The following is an 18,964-nucleotide window of genomic DNA, read 5'->3' on the forward strand; positions in this document are numbered from 1 at the left end:
CATTGCATAGCCTGTACTGACTGGTAAGGCATTCTGGATTAGTTTATAGATTTGCCATCGGTGACGGGAAAAGCTTCTCAGAAATAGGTCAACCAGAGTGCTGATAAATATGTTTTTGGGGTATGGGATGTCTCTTTCAGCGACGGGAGACCATATGTACAGGACCATATGTACAGCAAAGATGCTAAGTAACAGGTCAACTAGGACATTGCAATACACTACATGCAGTGGTGACCCATCATTCAGGGCAGGTGGGGCAGAGCAAAAAGAAAAAGTGTTCTCTAGTTGAGCCGTGATGGCTCAGTGTTCTGTCACTCATGGGAACACTACGTAACCGCGAAATCTACGAGGAGAACTCGAGGGTGCTACCATAGAGTTACATTAGAAGTGCCCATCCAAGAACGCTCAAGGTCATTGGCCACGGATAAAATTATGTCAAATCAAGTTATATCTACAGTAGCTTTGATTGGACTGATCATGTCAAAATCTTAGCTAGCAGTCATCATCATGAATCAAGTCGACAATCTACTGGCAAATCCTTTTCAATCCTTGTCATATGAAGTGAAATTATAGATAAAACATATCGGTGCTCATCGGCCATTGGATATAAACATTAGACAAGTTGGAAATCGTAAATTCAGCAATGAGTAGTTTGTAAGGAATCAGTGGCTAACTGCATGCATTGCAAAGCAATCACTAGCCTGCTATTCAGTGGTGGGTGTGTGGTCAAAGTCTGTATTTAAGGGTCTCTTTTCCAAGCTTAAAAGGATAAAGATTCACATGAAACACCATGGGCCAGAAAAGGTTGAATACATTGACCAGGCTGTCAATCCAGCTTGACTTCTGCCTCATTCAAAACAATTGGAAACTCAGAACTGGGAAATCTCAGTTCAAGACAACTGGGAACTAGGGGAAAAAACGAGCTCCAACTGGGATAATACGTTTTGAACGGTCATCCAACTCGGAATTTCATGTCTGGAACTCGGGCCTTTTCTTCAGCTCCGACCTGAAGATCACTGACGTCTTTTTTTCCCCAGTTGTCTTGAAAGCACCATAAATCCAGAGAATGCCAGACTTTGAAGACAAAGTTTGATGACAAAATTTGCCCACGAAAGACGGCCACGCCACCTTCCTGTTCAAGTGAGCCCAGCACAACAAGGTGAATCCAAAAATGTATTGTATGCTGCTGCATAAATTATGAAAAATGCCAGGGAGATATGTATACTGTAGCTAAGAAAGTTATACTAAGTGTATGTTGTTTAGTAAGATGTTAGTAGCCCATGTGCCTCACCCTAATAATTTGGTCTCTTTCCCCCTCATAACTTAGCCTAATGTTCTGACTTGGTGGTGCACATGTAGCCCATAGCCTGTTTTTGAGAAATGTAATCATCGATTATTGTAAGAGCTTTCATTGTCTGCTTATATGCCCCCTTTATTTATCTTGTGGTTCTGACTAGGTCTACAGGGAGAATACTGTAAGAACGGCCCATGTTTAGAATTCTGTCACTGTACATTTTAAAAGTGCTGAACAAATAGTTATATTGACTACGTCCATTCTAGCTCGCTCATTAATGTCTAAATCGAAATTACGAATTGCCTCTTATCTGCTTGGCGACCCCTTATGCCATAGTTTGTGCATCTCAGTTGTCAGTAGAAACCACATTTGTTTAAGCATGTCAGCCATATCAGCTATGTTTTTTAAAAGGCAGTAAATGAGGCTGAATGAAATGTCAGACCAGGCTCCGCTGATAGCCAGGTGTAGCAGTGGTAAGGATTCACTCCATGGGGCTGAAAAGAAAGCTCTGCTGTTTGGACAGCTTTATGTAGGCCCTAACAGTTTGTGGGCACCGTTTGTCACCGTTATAGTGCAATTAATGCTGTGTTGTGTGGCTTTTCTGGCATGCATCTAAAAAAATGTTGGGGAATTTGCCCCACCAAGATTTACATGTTCAAATCGCCACTGACTACATGGCTAAAAGAATGTGGACACCGCTTCAAATTAGTGGATTTTCCTATTGAAGCCACACCTGTTTCTGAAAGGTGTATAAAATTGAGCACACAGCCATGCAATCTCCATAGACAAACATTGGCAGTAGAATAGCCTTTACTGAAATGCTCAAAATGTTCAAAGTGGCACCTTCATAGGATGCCACCTTTCCAACAAGTCAGTTTGTCAAATTTCTGTCCTGCTAGAGCAGCCTCGGTCAACTGTAAGTGCTGTTATCGTGAAGTGGAAACGTCAAGGAGTAACAACAGCTCAGCCTCGAAGTGGTATGCCACACAAGCTCACAGAAAGTGACCGCCGAGGGCTGATGCGCGTAAAAATAGTCTGTCCTCGATTGCAACACTCACTAACGAGTTCCGCTACCTGCCCCAATGCATAGTAACAACTGTAAAGTTTGGTGGAGGAGGAATAATGGTCATGGTTCAGGCTAGGCCCCTTAGTTCAAGTGAAGGGTTCTGTGCTTCCAAGTTTGTGGTAAGAGTTTAGGGAAAGCCTTTTCCTGTTTCAGCATGACAATGCACCCATGCACAAAGCGATGTCCATATAGAAATGGTTTGTCGAGATCGGTGTGGAAGAATGTAACTGGCCTGCACAGAGCCCTGACGTCAACCCCATCAAACACCTTTGGGGATGAATTGGAACGCAGACTACGAGCCAGGCCTAATCACCCAACATCAGCGCCCGACCTCGCTAATGCTCTTGTGGCTGAATGGAAGCAAGTCCCTGCAGCAATGTTCCAACATATAGTGAAAAACCTTCCCAGAAGAGTGGAGGCTGTTAAAGGGGAAAAAGGGGGACCAACTCCATATTAATGCCCATGATTTTGCAATGAGATGTTCGACCAGTAGCTGTCCACAAACTTATGTTAATATAATTCATGACGGTATCTACAATCCATTTATAATTAAAAAACACATGATAAACTCAGCAAAAAAAGAAACGTCCTCTCACTGTCAACTGCGTTTATTTTCAGCAAACTTAACATGTGTAAATAAACTGAGACATAAGCTGAACAAGTTCCACATACATGTGACTAACAGAAATGGAATAATGTGTCCCTGAACAAAGGGGGGGGGTCAAAATCAAAAGTCAGTGTCTGGTGTGGCCACCAGCTGCATTAAGTACTGCAGTGCATCTCCTCCTCATGGACTGCACCAGATTTGCCAGTTATTGCTGTGAGATGTTACCCCACTCTTCCACCAAGGCACCTGCAAGTTCCTGGACATTCCTGGGAGGAATGGCCCTAGCCCTCACCCTCCGATCCAACAGGTCCCAGACATGCTCAATGGGATTAAGATCTGGGCTCTTTGCTGGCCATGGCAGAACACTGACATTCCTGTCTTGCAGGAAATCATGCACAGAACGAGCAGTATGGCTTGTGGCATTGTCATGCTAGAGGGTCATGTCAGGATGAGCCTGCAGGAAGGGTACAACATGAGGGAGGAGGATGTCTTCCCTGTAACGCAGTGTTGAGATTGCCTGCAATGACAACAAGCTCAGTCCGATGATGCTATGACACATTGCCCCAGACCATGACGGACCCTCCACCTCAAAAATCAATCCCGCTCCAGAGTACAGGCCTCTGTGTAACGCTCATTTCTTCGATGATAAACGTGAATCCGACCATCACCCCTGGTGAGACAAAACCGCGACTCGTCAGTGAAGAGCACTTTTTGCCAGTCCTGTCTGGTCCAGCGACGGTGGGTTTGTGCCCATAGGCGACATTGTTGCCTGTGATGTCTGGTGAGGTCCTGCCTTACAACAGGCCTACAAGTCCCCAGTCCAGCCTCTCTCAGCCTATTGCGGACAGTCTGAGCACTGATGGAGGGATTGTGCTTTCCTGGTGTAACTCGGGCAGTTGTTGTTGCCATCCTGTACCTGTCACGCAGGTGTGATGTTCGGATGTACCGATCCTGTGCAGGTGTTGTTACACGTGGTCTGTCACTGCGAGGACGATCAACTGTCCGTCCTGTCTCCCTGTAGCACTGTCTTAGGCATCTCACAGTACGGACATTGCAATTTATTGCCCTGGCCACATCTGCAGTCCTTATGCCTCCTTGCAGCATGCCTAAGGCACGTTCACGCAGATGAGCAGGGACCCCTTCTTTTGGTGTTTTTCAGAGTCAGTAAAAAGGCCTCTTTAGTGTCCTAGGTTTTCATAACTGTGACCTTAATTGCCTACTGTCTGTAAGCTGTTAGTGTCTTAACGACCGTTCCACAGGTGCATGTTCATTAATTGTTAATGGGTCATTGAACAAGCATGGGAAACAGTGTTTAAACCCTTTACAATGAAGATCTGAGAAGTTATTTTTAGTTTTACAAATTATCTTTGAAAGACAGAGACCTGAAAAAGGGACGTTTCTTTTTTTGCTGAGTTTATGTGTCGATTGTTACTGCTTGAAATCAGACAATAGTAGGCTATCTCAGCCACCCGGGTCATAGACCAGGGGTTCCCAATTATATTTGAAAAAATGATATTCCCTAGTTAACGCTGTTTGATCATATTCACTAAATTTTGAGTCTGGCATGTTCTCCTAAATCATAATAATGACATGAAAGTACATTAAAGGCCCTTAGTTGACACTGAAAGGTTGTATTTTATGCTTTGAGCAGGTCTGGAACCAACAAGACCCTGAACAGCTTCTACCCCCAAGCCATGACTGATAAATAGCTAGTTCAATAGTTAACCAAATTAGCTACCTGGAATATATGCATTGGCTCTTTTTGGACATTTTTATTTTATTTTTTTACCCATCACATAAGCTGCTGCTACTGTTTACTATCTGTCACTTTATTCCTAGTTATTTGTTAAATGTACAGGGGTGTGCAGGGGTACCTCAATACCCCTGCACATCGACTCGGTACTGATACCCTGTGTATATAGCCAAGTTATCATTACTCATTGTGTATTATTGCTTTTATTATTACGTGATACACTTAAAAAAAATTTTTTATCTATTTTTACTCATTTACTCATTGTGTATTATTGCTTTTATTATTACGTGATACACTTAAAAAAAATATTTATCTATTTTCTTTCTCTATTCGTTGTTGGGAAAGGCCCGTAAGTAAGCATTTCACTGTTAGTCTACACTTGTTGTTTACAAGCATGTGACGAATAGAATTTGATTTTATATTTTCAATAGGGAAAGAGTGCTTCCGTACTCCGCTCGTTCTCGCTTGCGTAGATTGAGTTGAAAACGTGACTTTGCCGTGTTTCAAGGCGCGCGCATCAGGTAGCCTTGACCATATAAACCATCCGGATTTGGGAATAATAAAACGCACAACCAGAACATAGTGAAAACCGGTGAAGCAAGCAAGCCTGCTGCAGAGTGAGTAATGAGTTACGTTTTGCTCTCTGTGACTATGCTGAGTTGGGAGGTTTTGACTGTTGAATTAGTTTTAGCAATTGGGTCGTTTTTGAAATGCGATGGCAATGCCATTTAGGAAATAATAAACTACATTTTTCTTTATTTAAATGTAGGCTATATTGGTATCATCCATTCTAAATCAAATAATTTGGCAGCTTAATGACGACTATCAGTAACATTTGAACTATCTACTAACCCTAACCCTAAACTTTACCCTAGCCCTATAACTCTAACCTTAGCCCTTATCATAACCCTTATTCTAAACATTACCCTATAACCCTAATCTAACTTCAGGAAGCAGTTGCTTATCAACAGTTTGTTAATAGTATGACCACTTACAGATGGACTATTCAAATAAAGTGTGACTAATCATTTTTACCATTATGATAACTTTGCGCATACTACAAAGTAGGATCAATGAGTTACCCAGCTAACTTTGATGAACAACCATAAATAACTATTGATTTTCTGTTTCATTAAGAAAGCTAAACTTGGATATGCGTTTTTGGTTGTTGAGTCAATTACACCATGCCCAAAATAAAAAGTTAATTCAGAACATTTAGGGAAGCTAGTTGGCTAACTCCTTGATCCTGCTTTGTAGTTCGTACACCCTACAGGTGTGGTGGTGCATTTATGCTTGAGGGTGCTGTACTACGGTCATTTTGCAACCCAATCACTACAACTGTTATTGGGTTGTTGCTGAATGTTTACTCTGCATCATTTGTATCTAATGAAGGAATTCCCTTTATATATTCTAAAATACATAAACATATGTTGTTTTAGTAGTTTATAACATCTCAAACTGGATTCTACTAGACGCTATACGGCACATAAACAGTATAGTATGATTGTGGAAGAAATTAGAGGGAAATAACAAGAGGAGTAAACAAACGAAGGACAATAACATGTAAGAAAGTAAGTATTGAAAATAGGCTCAATTTATCTAAGGATTTATGCATTTGTGGAATAATAGAGCTGTTTTGTGATCAAGTAAAAACTGTGCAGAATCCTTTAGTTCGATTTTCACCAAGAGCTTGGAAGGTTCCCAAATACATTTTACAAGGGCATGGAGAGGGTCTAGTATAATGTCATTGACACAATTGTTAAAACAGAGTGTGTTATTTATAAGCCTCTACAATGCCTCTTTGATAATTTCATAGCAAGTGGCAGGTGAAGTGGGACATTCATTAATTTCTAATGAGAAAATAGTGCCCCACTTCATCTACTAAATTGCCCCACTGCAACTGAAAGACACACTTTAGCAAAAGTAAGGGTCTGATGTTGTTTTAGGTATTGTAGCAACCACTGAATAATCCATTATCCACTTGTTTTCATCATAAACATGTAGATTAAGACCGTAATGAATGAAAATAAACATTACTTGAGTAGGGTAGGCTGATTTTGATTGTCTACATAGCGATTTACCAAAAGTGTCCCTATAATGCAGACTTCACCCTCGGAGTAGTAACACCACAGATGCTCAAATCTAAGGTCGTTAACCCTTTAACCTTTCATTTACTAAAGTGATATGATTAATCAATTTTGCTCACATTTTAATTTCCCTTCATTTAAATTGAGTAACACGCATGACAGTTTGTATTTAGACACACTAAATGATCAATGGAATCATTAAATGACTAAATGGGATTGACTAATCTGAAGGGAATGTTCAAGGTCCTTGTATATCTTTGTAATGAGTGATTTTCAAACGTGTTTGATGTGTAAGTATTTGTAATTCTAAAGTGTTTTTCATGGTTGCAAAGGCAAAGGACGCAAATGCCACCGCAATTGCAGTAGCAATTAGCAAGAGTAAGCAATTCTTTCATTATCATTACTTAACACAATATAATGTTCCATAGTATTGTAGAATCAATAGGTTGAAGACCAATTGGTTTATTTCGTAAGCAACTTTGGCACACATTTCAGCACCATAGACAGTGCAACTGCAAATGTGTCTCTGATACAGACTCCTTTCAAAAAGACGAAGACTTACTCATCTGAGTCATCAAAAAGCTTTGCTTAAAACTGATAACTTTGAGATTCTGATGCCAAGAATGCCAAGCTTTTGTTCAACTTTTCTTTAAGTCCAGCAGACGTCAGGGAAATGCTAGCCTACATTCTTTATTTACAGATGGCCAACACACTGAGACCCTGGTTGATCCTTGTCGTCCTCGTCCTGGGCATGCTGGTTTGTCTGGGCACTTTCACGGATGCCTACTTTACCAAGCCGGTGAGCCCCGACGACAACGCGCCTCCGGAGGAATGGGCCAGATACAACACAGCGCTGCGACACTACATCAACCTCATCAATAGACAGAGGTGAGTGAGTTCAGCACTCTGTAGGTTAGCATTTTATCAACACGGGAAAACCTTGTCTTAGATATGGCACGAGAGTCCGAGATAATGCAATGTTTCAGCCTATTGGGGGGGAACAATTTCTCAAACCAGTTTTATGGGAACGGAACCTCCCACTGACAATCAATAGACTCAGCATATTCCTTCACTAAATTTGTTTTCAAAGGTAAAAAAAAATAATCCATCTGCCAAATAACAATAAAATGTTGCTGATATTCTGAAGAGGGTTAAATTACCACTATAGCCAAGGTCACAGAAGAAGCTCTGAGGGGACAAGAGATATTTGAATTAATCCTGAGGATAATGATATTCTCTTGGTTCTCCAAGTTCATGTCCTGTCTCTGTGCCTTGGGGGCAAAAGGAAAGCACAACAGGATTTGCCCCTGTCTCTCAGTACAATTGAGTCTGTGTGTCTGCGACACTGCATCAACCTCATCACTAGACAGAGGTGAGTGAGTTCAGCACTCTGTAGGCTAACATGTTATCAACAGGGGAACACCTTGTCTTAGATATGGCACGAGAGTCAGAGATAATGCAATGTTTCAGCCTATTGCAGGGGGGGGGGCAATTTCTCAAACCAGTTCTATGGGAATGGAACCTCCTACTGACAATCAATAAACTGATAGCATATTCCTTCACTCAATTTGAATACAAAGGCAACAAAAAAATCCCAATACCTAAATTCCAATCAAATGTTGCTGATGTTCTTAAGAGGGTCAAATTACCACTATAGCCAAGGTCACGGGAGAAGTTCTGAGGGGACAAGAGATATTTGAATTGATCCTGAGGATAATGATATTCTCTTGGCACTCCGAACAGGCAGTTGTTCTGAACACTGTTATAACATAACTTCATTCCAGTTTTGGCAAGACATATATGCAGCAGCATTACACAGACAGAGAGATTAGTATTTAGAGAACAGAGTGTAGTTATTTCAAATAATGATGGTATGGACAGAAAAGGAGCCTGGTTTTGCTCTAGGCATTAAGTTAATGTCCTGTCGCTGTGTTTTGTGTGTGTGTGTGTGGGGGGGGGCTTTACAAGGTGGCCGTCTTTGTAAGTAAGAATGTGCTCTTAACTGATTTGCCTGATTAAAAAAAGGTTAAATAAAAAATAAAAAATATGTGCAGATATGTGCACTACGACATTTCCCTCTCTCACTCTCTCTCACTCTCTCTCTGTCTCTGTCTCTGTGTGCTGTGTCCACTGAGCCTTTGGGCGCGCCCTGCAACCTCATTGGATAACACTGGGCCGGCCTCTTGCTAGCTGTCACTCAAATGTGAGGGGCTGAAGCTCATTGGCTAGAACTCAAATTCCTAGGGGGCAGGCACACGAGGTGGGAAATTTAGGGAAAAATGCACAGCACAGCTTCAAGAAAACAGTTGCTTTCTAACTAGGGATTTCGTGGCTAATTGAGGTAAGACAGTAATTCTGCTCATAGATTATGCATGTAAGAACTACACATGGACACATTCAGTGCAAAGTGGGAGGTTTAAAAAATACTTTCTTAGTCGCCAAAATATCGGAGCATGTCTTTAAGTGGGCTGGAGCTGTCAATGCACTACAAGGGCTGTGTGCCATGCAGTTCAGCCCCTCTTGTTCTCACACAAAGGGAGATTCACTCCTCATTGGCAAAGCATTGATTTCAGTGATTTAAAGATGATTTAAAAGCTGTGTCACTCTCTGTGGAACCGAGGATTGCTTGCCTTGCTGAGCATTGGGCATTGGACTTTAAAATCTCTCCTTGTTTAGAGCTAATTGCTTGAGATATGTGTTCTTGCCTCTGGAGATAAAAAGGGTATAGGCGAGTAGTGAGTACACACACTAGGGCAAGGGTCCACATTACATTCAGCCGTGGGCCTATTTTTCCTTGGGCGGATGGTCGAGGAGCCAGAACATCGTTCTAAACCATTAGCACACTGCAAATGAACAGCGAGAATCCCAAACAGATATGGTTTTTGACAAAAACAAAAATATATGCCTCTCTATTTATGCGTGGGAATACTTGGGAACACACAGTACCAGTCAAAAGTTTGGACACACCAACTCATTGAGGTTTTTCTTTATTTGTACTATTTTCTACATTGTAGAATATTAGTGAAGACTTTAAAACGATGAAATAACACATATGGAATCATGTAGTAACCAAAAAAGTGTTAAACAAATCAAAATATATTTTAGATTCTTCAAAGTTTCCACCCTTTGCCTTGATGACATTCTCTCAACCAGCTTAATGTGGAATGCTTTTCCTTTCCAACAGTCTTGAAGGAGTTCCCACATATCTTGAGCACTTGTTAGCATCTTTTCCTTCACTCTGCGGCCCATCTCATCCCAAACCATCTCAATTGTGTTGAGGTTGGGTGATTGTGGAGGCCAGGTCATCTGATGCAGCACTCCATCACTTTCCTTGGTCAAATAGCCTTACACATCCCGGAGGTGTGTTTTGGGACCTTGTCCTGTTAAAAACAAATGATAGTCCCACTAAGCACAAACCAGATGGGATGGTGTTCCGCTGCAGAATGCTGTGGTAGCCATGCTGGTTAAGTGTGTATTGAACAAGGCAAAGGGTGGCTACTTTGAAGAATCTCAAATCTCAAATATATTTGTTTAACACTTTTTTGGTTACTACATGATTCCATATGTATTATTTAATAGTTTTGATGTCTTCATTATTATTCTACAATATAGAAAATACAAAACAAATAAAAACCCTGGAATGAGTAGGTGTGTCCAAACTTTTGACTGGTACTGTATTTCCTAAATTAAAATCACTTTGAGCTGATTTCCTGTTGATTTTACAGTCTTATTGTCCAACAATGAAAATTATATATATTTTTTGCTCAGAAAACTTGTGGGCCAAATAAAATCACCGGCCCACGGGCTGCCTATTGGGGAACCCGGCAGTAGGGTATTCACACCATTAATGTCTGCGTAGTTTCTTGAAACTTTGGCTCTTTCTCAATAAATTTTTCTCCGATTCCTGGCATCCTCTCGCCTCTTTCTTAAAACGCATCGGAGAAGGAGTTCTGAAGGGAAGAACCTTGGATCTTCTCTTCCAGTACTCAGAAAGACTAATTGAGGTAGTGCCTTGCAATTCATGGGTCTGTCAACGATCAGGTGGCCAGGCTATTCATCGCGACAAGGGGACATAATATGATCTTAAGACCCCTGTTAGCACACTCCAGCAAGTAATGTACATCTCTTGGTGACATACAGCATGTGATGGTCTCTGTGTCCAATAGGTATGGAAAGAGATCTGCACCTGAGTCAGCTCTGGGGTGGTTGCTGCTCAGAGATGATTCGGAAGGCGATTTAACACAACGGTGAGAGGATGAAGAGACTGAGGGAAAGGGTGATTCAAAGTGACTGTCTGCTCTTTGTTACAACAGACTCATCATACCTTGAGTATATCAACATGACCCATGCATACACCCGCAGTAGGAATGTGACAGTCCACTCAGAGATTCCTAAAAGTAGTGCCCACACTGGATAGCAATATCTAAGTTTGATCACTAGATATGGAGTTTAGTGAGTTTGGAAGGCCAGCTACTGACTTTCTGTGTCTTTTTCTAACAGTTCGGGTGGCAGTGATCTCGGATAAATCTGGGTCCCGTCCCACTGGCATGCTGTTCCACTCAAATGGTGGGCCTTACAACAACTCAAATAGGCTGCTCAACTGGCAACCTTCACTGGACTGTGTGGCCCACTATTTATTTTCAACATCTCTGTCTCTCTTTCTCACTCTCTCATTCCAACACATAATTGTCTATTTTTGGTTGTTGACATAATTTGTAATTAAATTCAACAATGAATAATAAATACATGTGTTATAATACATCTAGTCACAGTGAATTTTGTTGAAAGCCTTTCAGTTTCTGTGACTCAACAAATAAGCAAACCAATATTTATATCCAAAAGCCATGATTGGAAATGATCCTAGACCAACCACCACTTCAGGCTTATTATTAAACATGGTTACAAGAGTAATATCATTGTTTGACATATTCATACCACTAGGTGACAGTATATTACAAGGAAAATGCTCTCTGTACGTTATTTGCCATTGGGACTTGTAATTTATGCATTAGACCACATATTCTACTGACCTTGCTGCAGGACGTGGCCAGCCTACACATTTACCATAATTCCCCACAACGGTCTCAAAAAGAGTAGGGATGTATTGAAGGATCAGCATTTTAATACAGTATCCTATGCTGAAGATGAAACTCATCATTTTGAAACTTTTGGACACAGTATAGTGTACTATTTCCTTACTTTGTTTATGGTACATTGAATATTGCACTGTCTTATCACGTGTGATATTTAAGTCATCTAGACTCAAGACCTGCACGACAAGAAGCATTCAAACCGCAGTTCGGTGGGTTCTGCACTGTGGCACACATACGGTTTTCCCTTTAATCTTCAGCAACGGTGCTCAGGGATTTGACATTTCAGCCGCGCCGCCTTTGCTCTCGTCTCGAATTGGACAGTGGGAGCAACAGAAGCAAGGTAACCTAACATGAGCTCCTAAAGTAGTGATTTGTTGAACAGAAAGAATGGTTATTGATATAGAAGATGATAATTTCTTGTCGCTATCGTTTTCTTTGTGTCCCGGCTATTTAGAATCGATTGTTATTCCGCGATGATGCGCCCGTGGCACCAGGTGGTTTGTTTTACGCTAGAATCTATCATATTACGAATGAATGGATTGGACATTGTGAATTATTGATAGTGGTGGCATCGCAATATCAATCATGTTGATCGTGCACATGATAGCATATTCCTGGCACTTTACCTCCTCTAGTTTAGGCTACGGTTATTACGCAGGAGCCTATTGGTGTGCATACAAAGCCCACAGATGGCGAGGAATAGTCTAAGAGAAAAGCATTTAAGCAAAAGCAATTTCTGATTTATTTTCTTATCCCACGTACGGCACTCAATAGCTGCCAAGTTGTGTGAGGAGATACAATGTAGTCTAACCCGTGTCCGGGTTAGATTGTGAATTAGAATACTATATCACTGACTTTACAAGTTAATGATGGATTATCAATCATACTCTTGGAAATGTACTTGTGACTGGGAGAGAATGGCTGTTTTACAATAGCAGAATTCCAGACCTTATGTAGCCATATGGATAGTCGGATCGGACATCATGTGCACCTGTTCCCTGGTGCATGCTCACGTCACTCCCTACGCACCACATTTCTCTTTCAGTTTTAATGTGAATATATGAATAAACAAACAAATGATAATGTGTCATTTGGTTCTGAGAGTAATAGCCTACAGTAGCTTATTGGGTAATGACATTGTAGCAAATATGAGGGGTAGCCCCGACCGGGACTCGAACCCGGGTCCACGACTGTCAAGCAAACACTTTAACCCAGGGATGGGCGTTTGCGAGCAAAACACTTTAGCGGCTCCCCTTTTGACAGTTGAGCAAAACATATACATTTTAGAGTTTATTTCCTGCAATTCCGTACTTGGCACAGACTTCAGTTCAACATCAGGTTGGTTCAGTTGTCAACTAAGGAGAAATCAACAAAACATTTCACCGTCATTGGATTTAGATCAAATGTTTGGTGAATTTTTTTCCCTTTACATTTTTGACTTTTAGCAATTCCAATCAGTTTTCCACAAATATATGTTTTGTTGAAATAACGTGGAAACTCAACCTTACCATTCAATCAGAACATCATACCTGGTGGATGGGACCATGATGTAAACACATTCATTTTTGACATCTTCTCTAACAAGGTAATTGGGAGAGGGTGCAGTCTAGCCCAGGGTTTCCCAAACTCTGTCCTGCCCCCCCAGCACTACACAGCTGATTCAAATAACCAACTCATCATCAAGCTTTTGATTATTTGAATCAGCTGTATAGTGCTAGGGCAAAAACCATGCCTGCACCCAGGGGGGGCCCCAGGACCGAGTTTGGGAAACCCTGGTCTCGCCTACTGAATGAGTACTAAGGACACGGCTGGCAGGAAGAGAGGTCCTTTTCAACCATCATAGTGTCCTTTGTTACTTTACACTCAAACTTACATTGAGATGGTTATGTCTAAAATCATAGATCATATCATATTAGGTGTTTGGGTTGAGATGAGCTTCAGCAGTTATTCAAGTCTTCTAATACAGTTTTTCCAAATCACTCTGGCGGAGTTACACATCAAAACTGTGATAGGTCTTATTCTGGAGTGCTTTTAGTTCAGCTTAAAGGAACCTCATCCTTCTTAATAGTCTCCCTTTTGAGAACTTGCAGCTGCAACAGGATTTTTGGCGGGTTTGACAGCTGTGTGATGCTGCACGATCAATGAGCTCCACAGAAATGTGACCTAAGCACTTCCTTACACAGCATGAAAACACTGCCAGATTTGGGGTGATTCTCAATTAGTAAAAAAGTATGTCCTCTCCTAGACTCCTCTGTCATCCTCTCCTCTGTGACCGGGAAACCGATAAGTAGTCGCCATATGAAGGAGTGTCAATTCGTTAATAAGAGGCAAATTGAGGAGTTTGCTCCTCTACTTGATTGCCTCCCCCGGCGAAGGATGCTCAGGTGTATCCTACTGTGGAAGAATTTTGAAATCCGCCACACCCCCTTTGAAACAGCTGTTGTTTTATCGGATGAGAAAATCATGCACACATTTAAAAACAACATGCTACTTATCCATTTATTAATGTCTTGCACAACTAGCTACATTTCATTTGACCATTTTACAGATGTATTTTGGGGTTCTACATCTGTAAACATAATTTGCCTGATGACACACTACAGTAGGGTAGCCTCATTTCATATACAAGCGCATTTATTTCCACATTTCCTCTCCTCCTCACCTTGATTAACTTGGACCTTTTTCAAAAGGAGGCGAGGAGAGGACTTGAGGAATAGAGGAAATCTAATTGAGATTCTCCCACAGTCTTAAGCCTCCCTCACTTCCTCCTTCTATCCTTACTTCTCTTCTTCCTTGAGGCAATGACTGCAAGGTAACCAGTTTATTCATTCACCAATCCAACCGTGTCAGATCAGTGGTTAAGGAAGGAAGGAGCTCTAAAATATTTAAGCAGGGCCTAGGGCAGCCTCAAATCTCACAACTATAATGTTTTGATGTGGTAACCTAACTTAGCAGGCGTTAAGTAAATGCATGAAACAAGATCCCCCCCTACTGCAGGGATCATCAACTTGTTTTCTTGAGCGGATGGTCAGGGGGCTGGGAACATACTTAGAAATCATTTGTATAATGCAAATTGACCGCACCAAATCCCAAACAGATATAATATTTGACTAAAACATAATCATTTCAAACCTTGCTCACATTTGTATACGATCACATATACAGTATCTTTATTTTTTTTATATATATTTTTTTACCCCTTTTTCTCCCCAATTTCGTGGTATCCAATTGTTGTAGTAGCTACTATCTTGTCTCATCGCTACAACTCCCGTACGGGCTCGGGAGAGACGAAGGTTGAAAGTCATGCGTCCTCCGATACACAACCCAACCAGCCGCACTGCTTCTTAACAGAGCGGGCATCCAACCCGGAAGCCAGCCGCACCAATGTGTCGGAGGGTACACCGTGCACCTGGCAACTTTGGCTAGCGCGCACTGCGCCCGGCCCGCCACAGGAGTCGCTGGTGCGCGATGAGACAAGGACATCCCTACCGACCAAGCCCTCCCTAACCCGGACGACGCTAGGCCAATTGTGCGTCGCCCCACGGACCTCTGCTTCAATAAAAGTCAATGACTTCCTCCCCACTGACTGTTTTTTTCTGCTTCTTCATTTATCCACCAAATTTGGTAGGGCCTCCATTGTAGGCCCGGGGAGTCGGCATAGAGATGAACCAAATCAAATCAAAATCAAATGGATTTATATAGCCCTTCGTACATCAGTTGATATCTCAAAGTGCTGTACAGAAACCCAGCCTAAAACCCCAAACAGCAAGCAATGCAGGTGTAGAAGCACGGTGGCTAGGAAAAACTCCCTAGAAAGGCCAAAACCTAGGAAGAAACCTAGAGAGGAACCAGGCTATGTGGGTCTAACCGGCGACGGTGTAACGCATCTATTCCAGTGGCACCCCTCCGTCCTTCGCCCCACATTTAAAGCAACTGGAAAACGTCCATGGCAGGCACTGTTGTCACTTTAGCTTGCTACATAAGGAATTATAGAAAGCACGAGCACTACCACCAATCAGTTTACACCACAGCGCACACACCAGTCATTACTATGACAACTAGTGTAATCCAATTTGGTCACTTTTAACTTGCTGTTTGGACAGTCAGTTCCAAAACGGATTTTAACAACTGATTTGAGTATTAGGGCCTGCAGTGTAAACAATGCTTATGTCACCCCTGTCACTACCACAACAGATCACTCTGGATGAATTTAGGGTTCGTAACCATGGTGACACAGCTACTGTAAAATGGGCTGGACTACTGCATTCTTTTGTATGGATTGGCTCTATAGGGACAGGAGTTTTACTTGAGGTGAGCTCATGTGCTCTGGAAAAACTCAGGGCCACTAGATCCAAGACAGTATAGTATAAAGATAGGCAGAAGCTACTTCTCCAATAGAATTCCCCGATCACACTTGTAGGTGATGTCATGGTGATGTTGGCTAGCTAAACTCATGTGCAAAAACATGTTGTCTCGCGCTAAACTGTGCGTGTGCAGGTTGTCAAATCAAAGGCACTCCTTCGATATAAAGTTGTTTTTGACGGAAATTAAAACGTGTCAGTTTGTCACTTTCATGAGCTGGAGTAATAACATGTTCAACTAATTACTTTTCTCGGATGTAAGTTGTGCCTTTGGATTTTGGGAAAACTAACAACTAAGGAATGATTTTTGACCTTTCTTACCACCTGCTTCCATCCAATTGGCGACAGATTTGAAAGCGAATATTCTAAAATCCCCATGAAGAAAATATGCCTATATTCCCACCAGTGGTGTTTCCACCAAACGGACTTGTTGCGGATACAAATGAGTGCAGGATGAGGTAGTGCACACAACATGTTAAGTTTTCATGTACCGAATAAAAAATCTAACGTTCTTATGTGTTTCAATCACATTTTCAATTCCATCGCAAAAACTGTTGCGTTAAATAGTAAATGTACCTACTCTGGTTTTGGCACCTGTGCTCTAGCCAACAGCTCACAGATACAGTGTGGGTTGGCTAGTCTACATGATGAGATTATTATGAATAAGAGCGATGTCACCATAATAAGACCCTCGATATTTATTGGAACGGAGCATCAAGCTCATCATCGTGCACTTTCACCACCCCTTGAAAGTTCCATCATACTTTATCTAATCTGTAGCCTAATAAATTGCATGCTTTCCCAAATCATAGTGGGAGGAACACACAATATATCATCGCGTGACTCTAAATTGACTTTGATATGATGTTTATTATATCAACATTTGCGCGTTAAGGCATGTCCATTGCCATTTCTCGCACAATTCATTTTAAAGATGCAAAAAGAGCCCATCATGTCGAGCGAACAAATGATCTGTCTGCTTTTATAACATTGTACCTAGACTTCCTGTTTCCATCACAGCTGTCAGGATGTTTTATTATATGGTATGACTTTACTCGCATAACATTTGTGGATGGAAATGTGGTTACTGATTTCTCAAACCCCCAAATCCCGGCTTGGCTTGCTTGGTCTGTTTCGCAAGCGTTCCCGGAAGTCTAACGATGTTGCACCTCAGGGTTTAGAAACTTTGTGACTAGAGTTTCACATCACAGCTTTGCCTTTGAAGGCCTCATATCGTATCTGATCATATTATACTGTATTGTATATCGTGTATTATAAACTGGGTGGCTAGAACCCTGAATGCTGATTGGCTGACTGCTGTGGTATATCAGACCGAATACCACGGGTATGAAAAAAACATGTATTTTTATTGCTCTAATTAGTGGATCACCAGTTTATAATAGCAATAAGGCAACCCGGAGGTTTGTGGTATATGGCCAATGTACCACGGCTAAGGTATATGGCCAATATGCCGCAATGTGTCATGTCTAAGAACAGCCCTTAGCCATGGTTCATTGGCCATATACCACACCGCCTCGTGCCTTATTGCTTAAATATATTGTATAGTGTACCATATCGTACTGTACCATATCCTATCTGTAACATTTGGTCAGAAACTTTAGTCTTTAGTCAAGAGGTATGTTGGTGATGTTGAACCAAGGCCTGTCATTACTCAGACTTATTCAATCAGTACTTCCTTGACTGAATTACCAGCAACAGGGACCTTGACTGAAATACTGGCAGTGGAACTGCTTCACTGCTAAGGCTATTGTGTGTGTGTGTGTGTGTGTGTGTGTGTGTGTGTGTGTGTGTGTGTGTGTGGCTAAAATGTTATTTTCCAGTTGAGTTGGGGCTATCACTGTTGACATTTAAGTAGCTAACTATAGTAGCACTTTGTGTGCATCAATATACATGAGGTGGTGAGAATGAAAACAGTGTTGAACATGCAGATCTCAGATCTCAGTTGACCATGTGGCACGTACTAGCTTCAAATGGCATTTCAATTAGTTTCTTTCTCCTCCCTACAAAATAATATTTTGTTTTGATATAGTGAATTCAAGTTATTTCGGGCTCCCGTTGTGTGACACAGATTCACAGAAGTTTGAGTTTGTTAAGGAGGAATTTAGGTCACACCTGATTTCACAGCTCTTAAGTAAATAAGTCAAACCTTTAATCTGTTATTTAAAAGCTCCTTATAAATGTTCTGTAATTCTCTACCTTTAGTTTTTCATGGAGAAATCAGGGCCGGTGTCAGAGTGGGATCAGGTCTCTCCTGTCCATGTAATTACATTCATTATGATCTAATAGGCAAAACTGATCGTAGATCAGCACTCTTACTCTAAGACACTATATGAATACCGCCCCGGCCCCGGCCCCGGCCCCCGGCCCCAGACCAAATACACCATACGCTTGCCACTCAAATATTGCACCAGTGGACCTGAATATAAACTATATAAAGTGTACAATCAGACACACACTCCTGAAGTTTATTCAAGCACTTTGGTGAGACATGATACATATCTGAAATCTGAAATCAAGTTAATCAGGTGAGAGAGCAAGTTCACAAAGACATTTCTCATTGAGAGCTTTCATCATAGACCTCTGAGTTGGCCTTTTTAAACTGCCGTTTAAGCCTTGTGATCCAGCTTGTGTATCTCACTGTGCTGTGATCGATTCCACTGTGATTCATTTTGAAGGCAATAC

The 18,964-nt window shown here is 41.5% G+C and overlaps 2 protein-coding genes across 4 annotated transcripts in view; both read left to right on the forward strand.

The window, feature by feature from the left end:
- Window positions 1–5,220: 5,220 nt before the first annotated feature.
- LOC112223297 (peptide Y-like) lies at window positions 5,221–11,566 on the forward strand. Of its 2 annotated transcripts, none has more exons than XM_024386311.2 (4): window positions 5,221–5,337; window positions 7,508–7,695; window positions 10,974–11,083; window positions 11,308–11,566. In XM_024386311.2, the coding sequence occupies exons 2-3, from the start codon at window positions 7,508–7,510 to the stop codon at window positions 11,056–11,058; spliced, it is 273 nt and encodes a 90-aa protein (XP_024242079.1). In that variant the 5' UTR covers window positions 5,221–5,337; the 3' UTR covers window positions 11,059–11,083; window positions 11,308–11,566. The 2 variants fall into 2 exon arrangements, with proteins under 2 accessions (XP_024242079.1, XP_024242078.1); XM_024386310.2 differs by having other exon boundaries at window positions 10,974–11,054.
- A 282-nt stretch (window positions 11,567–11,848) lies between these two features.
- Window positions 11,849–18,964, forward strand: part of mpp2b (membrane palmitoylated protein 2b) — a 42,286-nt gene continuing 35,170 nt past the window's right edge. For both annotated transcript variants that reach the window (XM_024386740.2, XM_024386741.2), the window contains exon 1: window positions 11,849–12,240. The gene's annotated coding sequence lies outside the window, so the exon portion shown is untranslated. The remainder of the gene's footprint in view (window positions 12,241–18,964) is intronic.

The sequence above is a fragment of the Oncorhynchus tshawytscha genome, linkage group LG24 (genome assembly GCF_018296145.1).
Source record: "Oncorhynchus tshawytscha isolate Ot180627B linkage group LG24, Otsh_v2.0, whole genome shotgun sequence".
NCBI lineage: Eukaryota > Metazoa > Chordata > Actinopteri > Salmoniformes > Salmonidae > Oncorhynchus > Oncorhynchus tshawytscha.

What these genes read in the sequence shown, in the direction of transcription:
- LOC112223297 (XM_024386310.2), top strand. Translation starts at nt 7,508, where the DNA reads ATGGCCAACACACTGAGACCCTGGTTGATCCTTGTCGTCCTCGTCCTG. An exon ending in AACCTCATCAATAGACAGAG is followed by an intron (nt 7,696 to 10,973) that starts GTGAGTGAGTTC and finishes TGTGTCCAATAG; the next exon opens with GTATGGAAAGAGATCTGCAC. An exon ending in GAAGGCGATTTAACACAACG is followed by an intron (nt 11,055 to 11,307) that starts GTGAGAGGATGA and finishes TTTTTCTAACAG; the next exon opens with TTCGGGTGGCAGTGATCTCG.